Source organism: Tamandua tetradactyla, chromosome X (assembly GCF_023851605.1).
Source record: "Tamandua tetradactyla isolate mTamTet1 chromosome X, mTamTet1.pri, whole genome shotgun sequence".
NCBI lineage: Eukaryota > Metazoa > Chordata > Mammalia > Pilosa > Myrmecophagidae > Tamandua > Tamandua tetradactyla.
Window position 1 is genome coordinate 24,012,900 of NC_135353.1, and position 7,165 is coordinate 24,020,064.

The following is a 7,165-nucleotide window of genomic DNA, read 5'->3' on the forward strand; positions in this document are numbered from 1 at the left end:
ATTACCATTCTGGTCTAAATGGGCCTGGAAGGTGGGTTATTAGAGAATCGAGGGCCCAAGTATGTGAATATTCTTTGGCCCAGCCATCCCACTTTTAGGGATACATGCTGTGCCGCAACATTTATCCACAATGACATCTGTCACTGTGTCATTTATAAAAACAAATAAAAGATAATGAAATAGAAAACCTGATTTCAACAACAATCAAATAAATATCTCCCCCAAACAACAAAGGCAAACAACCAGGTGTTGGGAAATGCCTGATGACTTTCACACAAGGGAAGAGTAGACTGCTTTGCATGTACAAAAATAGTTAATAACATGGAAAGATAAACTTGAAGAGTAGAACAGGTTTCAAAGTTGTTATTAATTATACTTATATAAAACGTATGTGTAAAATGTATTTAAAAGTATTTGCATAAAATGCACAGAAAATGAAAACTCATCCCAAACTCAGCCGTTTACTTTGCAGGTGAGGGGCCGTGGTATTTTGCATGCTTTTTATTGTTTCTCATTTTCTGAATGCATTTTTCCTAGTGCTGGTGGACCTGCTTGCATGGGGGCGTGTTTACCCTCTCCTGACTCAGTTGTTTGGGTCACAGTCAATGCCTAGAGGTGGGAGGGAGAGGGGAGAAAACGGCTGGGCCCATCTCAGCAAGGCTCCAGCTGTTCCAGCTGGGAAACCCCATTTTGGGGAGGTTCCAGGGTCCCAGGCTTAGGCCCCTCCCTCAGCCTTACATTTCTCATCTGTCTCTGGGACCCCACAGAGAACGGACATCCTTAGCCTTCGTCACCTATCACCCCCTCCAGCCCAATTCTCTGGCCCCTCCGGAGAGGCATTGGGGCCTCCTGGAAAGAGCTTCTGCTTGGGGTTCCATTGCAGACGTGGCCTCCCATCCTGCTTCTTTGTAAAACGGGATAACAGGCCGTTGTGGGATCATGATGAGAGGAGGTTCAGAAAGCACCTAGTGCGGTGCTTGGCTCAAGGCAGCTCTGTCCCGCATTGGTTCCCTTCGCCTGGCTTCCTTCCCTCACAGTAAGAAGGCTGCCCGAGGGGAGGCCTGATGAGAGATGTTTGATAGACATTATCACATCTCCTGCCCACAGCCACCCTAAAGGATCCTTATTTTAAAAACAAGAGTGTGCACGGCTTGCCCTGGGCCACGTAGTAGGTGGAATGGCTGGGTTCAGGGCACAGGGCTTCGGTCTCCCAGGCTCTGTTCTCGAGCGGAGAAGGAGGTGCCTCCTCCATAGGAGGGATGGGTGACTCCCTCGTCGCCAGGCCTTGGACTGCGTGCGCTGACCTGATTCTCTCTAATCTTGGTTGCATGGGGCTGTGCGCCCACTGGGGAAAAAGGGGAGGGACGCACACCAGGGCCGAGTCCTGCGATGGCCACAGGCCATCGCCACCATTGCTGCTGGGAGGGTCCCTCTTGCCAAGGTGCTCAGACCCCTGGGGGGCTCTTGGTGACAAGTGAGAGGTGTACCCAGGGCCCCGCCCTCCAGACTGGGCTTCTCAGACCACCCTGACCATAACCCTGTGCCCTCAGAGGCCCTGAGGGCCTTCCCCTTGCATGCCCTGCTGCCCCGTCTCCCAGCCTTCTGCCCACTTGCCAAACCCTCCCATGACTGCGGCCCGGGGGCCTGGCCGGGCTTCTTGGGGGAGCCACCAAGACTGGGTTCTGACGGGCAGCATTTCGTCTAAGGTGGAGGGAAGGGGCCCGAGGTTCCCAGGTTCCCGTCGTTTGTCTTCGCCAGTACTCAGCCCCGACCTGGCCGGCAGGGAGGCAATGGTTTCTTCAGCACCTGCTGCTGCAGACGGGTCTCCGGGCTACCCCAAGTGACCTACAGACCAGCCCTTCCTCTTCGCTGTGCTCCAGCGCAGCCTCGTGGATGCACCGAGTTGAGCGTGTCTGAACACCAAGCTCTCAAGTGGAAGAAAAGCCTTACCTATGCGGGTGTTCGCACCAGAAACAGGAGGCCTTGTCTTTGTTTCATTTTATTCTTTTCCCATAACTTAGAGAAACGACGAAATTTGACAACACCAGAAACGAGAACATTTCCCTGATCAGACTGTGCTGACCAGTACAGAGGTAATCAACACAGCAAAGAAAAAGCCTTCGGACCGGGGTGGTGTCTCCGAAATTTGGGACGTGCCACCTGGAAAACAGACTGCAAATAAATAAAGTGCATCGAGAGCCTGACACACAGCAAGGACCCAGGGGAGAGAGAAAGCAGAGCTGGAGAAGCAGAAGCACAACAACTACCCAAGGCCAAAATGGTAAGAAAAGCTGTGGCGGGAACACAGTGCCCAGGACGGGGCCATGCCCCCTCCCCAGTCCACCCCTTTGAGCCGCAGCCACAGCCAAAGCACAGCCGAGTTCGTGTGCCTTCGGCCCGGGGGCGGGGCCTCCCTGGAGGCGGGGCCTCCTGGGGGCGGGGCCTCCTGGGGGCGGGGCCTCCTGGGGGCGGGGGCTCTGAGGCCGAGGGAGAGACCCCTGAGGCTCTGACTCACATCCGCCCCACCCCCCAGAAGGGAGCCTCCTGCCCCAGACAGCTCCAACGAAGCCCTTGCACCCAGCTAGGTTCATCCTCTCAGTGACTCCCACACCCACCTCACACTCACCCCACATGCCACACACACAACACATACACTCATCCCCCACTCTCACACCACATACACTTACACCACGTACACCCACACACACTCTTACTTCATACTCACATACACCCGCACCACATACACACATACCACAACACACACACACACCACATATCCTAACATTCACTCACACACTCACCACACATACACCACATACACTCACCCCCACATGCTCACACCATAAACACAGAAAACACACTCACACCACATATACCAACATTCACTCATATACTCACACTCACCACACACATGCCACACACACACCACATACACTCACCCCAAATGCTCACAGCATAAACACAAACCACACACACATCACTACACTCACACACTCATACTACAGACACTCAAATACACTCATTCATACACACCACATACACAGACATACCACATACATTCACACTCACACAACATCCACACATATCACATACTCAAAAACACACTCACACCACATAGACACACGCCACATACACTCACACACTCACACCACATACACTAACATTCACTCATACACTCACACTCACCACACACAAACCACACACCTCCACAAACTTACACTTACCACATACACTCACTTATACACTCATGCCATGTACACGCCACACACACTCTTAGATCATATACGCTTACATACCCCACATACTCACACATACCCCATACACTACACACACAGTACACTCACTATATATACTCACACACACACACACCACACACTCTCACACCACACACACACATACACACACACGCACGGCACTCAGCGAACAGCTTTCCGCAGGCCACCATTGCCTTTCTACCCTCTTCCTGGCTGGGCCCAAGAAAAGGCTGGGGCTGAGGATCCCGTCAGCCAGAGGGTGAGCCCTGGGTCTGAGAGGGAAACATCTTGTGGCAGATCCAGGGAGGCCCCTTGCTCGTCCGCTTTCACCCAGCCCTGTAACAGTTTTCCCTCACAGAGGCTGCCCCAGAGATCTAGTATGGAGCGAGCAGGCTGACAAGCGCCCAGGGGTGGTCCTGGGTGGGGTGGCTGGGGTGGATGAGAAGGACCACCAGGAGCAGGGCTTCCAGTACACTTGGCACATCAGGAAGCCGCTGGGCCCTGGCTGTGGGAAACTGTGGGGAGCCCGCTCCAGCCTCATTTCCCGGCTGGACGCCGGAGGGGGGAAGATGGTATGAGACTGGCCCACTCTGTCGCTCAGCTGACCCGACTGCCGCCATTTTCAGTCCTGGAAAAGGTGTGGGTATGTGGTGGGTGGCGAGGGCCAGGGCCTCTCCTGGCCCCCTCTGGGCTGCTCCTGGCCACTTGGGTTCCCCAGTTAGCAGCACAGACAAGGGCCTTCAGGGCCAGGTCACCCGGAGAAGCATCTGCACTGTGATCCTGGGGATTGGGGGGGCCAAGCCTGGGGACAGAGAGATAGGGGTAAGCCCCAGGTCCCAGGCCCAAAGCACCCCAGGTATAAGCCTTGACTCTCCCAGGAACCACGGCCCCCACTCCCATTCCACCACCAGAGTGGGGACACTTGTGCCATTCAAGTGCCGAAGAACCCCTGGTCAATCGCCGGGCAGGGAGGTGAGGCCTGTGGTGAGGAAGTCGGCTTCCCAGTGGCTCTGGGACTCGTCTCTCCTGTCCCCCATCTCAGCTCAGACTGTCCTCCTGGCCTTCTCTGTGAACTTCAGTACCACCCAGATTCCCTAACCCCTAATCCCCCTCTCCCAGGCCTCTTGGGTGCCCTGTGCTCCCCTCCCCCATCCCACTGAGCTAGATCTTGGAGAAGCTGGGGAGGCAGGGGCAGTGGGGCAGTGCAGGTCCAGGGGCTGACTCAGCTCTGCCCCTGCTCACCCGTGTGACCAGGGGCAAGGCCCTACCCCCCACCCCCAGCCCTGCCCTCCCACCACAGAGCCTGGTTTCCTCAACCCTGAGGTGGGAAGGATGTATCTCCTTCACAGTGTCCTCGTCATCTCAGTGCCCAGGTGACAAGGTCCTGCCCTTCCCATGTCAGAACTGGATCACTGGGCCATTCCACCCCCCGGCCTCTGCCCACGCTGTGCCTCAGCCTGGATGCCCTTTGTCTCTTCCTGCAGGCCCTTGCCTCAGACACTCCCCAGCAGCTCCTGGGCCAGGGGGCCCCCTCTGCAGGGATCTGACTCTGTTGACAAGGCCAGAGAAGTGGGGGTCACCAACTCCAAACGCCAAGTTCTGAAAGAGAGAGAATGAGATGGAGACTTGAAGACTGCCCTCTCACTCAGAGACCTCCTTGTTTTCCCCAGTGCATCCTCTTCTGTGGGCCCTTTCTCCACCTGCCTCTCCTCTGCTCCCACCACCCGAGCCTTAGGACACTGCCAGCTCAAGGAGAGCCTCATTTCCCCAAATCCTTCAGGTACACCGGGCTTCTCCAGGAGCCCATGGCTGGAGAAGGGCCTCTGTGGCCCTGGGAGGGCACTGGGAGCCGCTGTGGGGAGCATATCCTGTGAGTGGAGAACACAGAAAAATCGAGGGGAGGGCGAAACGAAGGGGCACCTCTTCCCCACGCTTCTATGTCTCCAAAGATACAGCTTTGGGGAAGTGCCAGAGCGAGAGGTGTGAGCAAAAGGGGCAGCAGGGGCAGGCAGAGACCATGGTCCTGGCCCCCTCCAGACAGGGCGGGAGGGAGTGCTGTGAGGGCAGTGCCAGGAGCTGCAGAGAGTCCGAGCCTGAGGGCTCAGACGGGGTCCACCTGGAGTTTTGCCTAGAACAGAACCATCTTAACTCTCCACCTGCCCATGAGCGCTGTGGAGGACGGTGGGAGGCTGTTCCTCCTCCGTCAGGACCTTCCCTGGAGATATTCTCCCCAGAACATTCCTGTCTGCAAGTGACAGAACAGGGTTTTCCCCGCAGAGGGGGAGGGGACTGGGCTGTGGGTGGGAGGGGAAGGCCCCCGTTGCTCCGCAGATGATGGGCGAACCCTTCCACAACGCTGACGCTGCTGTCACCCCCAGCTTTGCCCCGCTGCAAGGGAGTGGTGGACACCTGGGTCTGCCCTGCTTTTCCGCGACTCGGCTGCTCTTCGGCTGCTTTACCCGGGACCTTCCCTATCCCCCCCCCCCCCCCCGAAACCACCAAGGGGCCTTGCTGTCTGGATTTCAGGCAACCGCCTCCCTCCACCCCCCAATTCCAATCTCTCTCGTCTCCTACCTTTTTGGAAAGGGCCAGACCTAGCTACTTAGAAATGCTCCAAAAGAGGCCGGTTTGTTCTGTTTCCCGATGTCAGGCAACAACAGGTCGGCCGGGCTGAAAGAATCTTCCCGAGGCCGACGGAAAGGGCCCGCGCTGTCAGTTTCCGCGCGATGTCACCAGTCCGCGGTTGGGTACGGTGGCCGTCCTCGCGTCCTTCTGTCCTTCCTTCCTCGCGCACAGTCTCCAGCCCAGGGTTCCTGCGCGCGCGGCCTGCTGCCTCCGCCGCTCACTCGATCCGCACCTGCAGGCGGACATTGAGCATCACCGAGGCCACCACGTAGAAGTAGGGGAAGTTCATGCGCAGCCGCCAGGCCAGGTCGAAGAAGGTGAGCAGCGTGCGTGTGAGCCCCTTGCAGAAGGCACCGTACGAGCCGCGGGCCGCCGCCGAGCGCGACAGCCGCACCGCCAGGCCCGACAGGGCCGCGGCCGCCGCCGCCGCCGACAGAGCCGCCGACGCCGCCATGGGCCCGGCCCGGCCCTGCGCAGGCCCCGCTGGCCACAGCCGCGCGACGCTTAGAGTGACCGCGGCCCGCCGGGAGCCCCGCCCCCGGCCGCTCCTCCTCCCCGCGGGCTCGGGGCGCCGCTGCCTCTGGCCCGCCCGCAGAGCTCGCCTCTAGATAGCCGGCACGGCGCAGGCGAAGCCAAGCACAGGCCCGCCCCCAAGGACCCGCCCACCCCGCAGGTAACCACTCCGCAGGCACAGCCCCGCCCCAAGGGCCCGCCCCGCAGACGCAGCCCCGCCCCAAGGGCCCGCCCCGCAGGCACAGCCCCGCCCCAAGGGCCCGCCCCGCAGGCACAGCCCCGCCCCAAGGACTCGCCCCGCAGGCGCAGCCCCGCCCCAAGGGCCCGCCCTGCAGGCGCAGCCCCGCCCCAAGGGCCCGCCCCGCAGGCGCAGCCCCGCCCCCAGGACCCACCCCCCAGAATGACCCGCCTCCATGGGACACGCCCACAGACTTAGCCCTGCTCTCCTTATCAGCCCAGCCCCGCCTCCTTCCCGGTTGCAGAGGGTGGAGTCCCGGTGCCTGAGCCCGCTGTAAGGTGGTGTTCTCCCGGGTTCGCTTCTGCGAGATCCACTACAGTGCAGTCAAGGGCCAGAGTGTCTGGACCCCTGTGTTGATGCTGTATAGATTGCCCACTCAAAAGGCCCAACGCGTTCACCCCACACACTGCCCGGTCTCCAGAAAACCCGCCAGCCAACCCATTGTACCTTTCTTTCCTCTGCATTTCTCTAGTAACTGTGCTGGGGAGTTCCACCAAGCACACGCATGCACTCTTTTCTTTCAGGTTTATTTCCT

General features: G+C 58.8%; 1 protein-coding gene across 2 annotated transcripts; it reads right to left on the reverse strand.

Moving 5' to 3' along the window:
* Positions 1-1,986: 1,986 nt before the first annotated feature.
* LOC143670112 (small integral membrane protein 10-like protein 2A) lies at positions 1,987-6,333 on the reverse strand. Of its 2 annotated transcripts, XR_013169277.1 has the most exons (3): positions 5,829-6,094; positions 4,747-4,853; positions 1,987-4,056 (listed from the first exon to the last, which is right to left on the reverse strand). XR_013169277.1 is itself a non-coding variant. In XM_077144745.1 (2 exons), the coding sequence occupies exon 1, from the start codon at positions 6,331-6,333 to the stop codon at positions 6,097-6,099; it is 237 nt and encodes a 78-aa protein (XP_077000860.1). In that variant the 3' UTR covers positions 1,987-4,853; positions 5,829-6,096. The 2 variants fall into 2 exon arrangements, 1 of the variants encoding a protein (XP_077000860.1); XM_077144745.1 differs by having other exon boundaries at positions 1,987-4,853; positions 5,829-6,333.
* Positions 6,334-7,165: the final 832 nt, after the last annotated feature.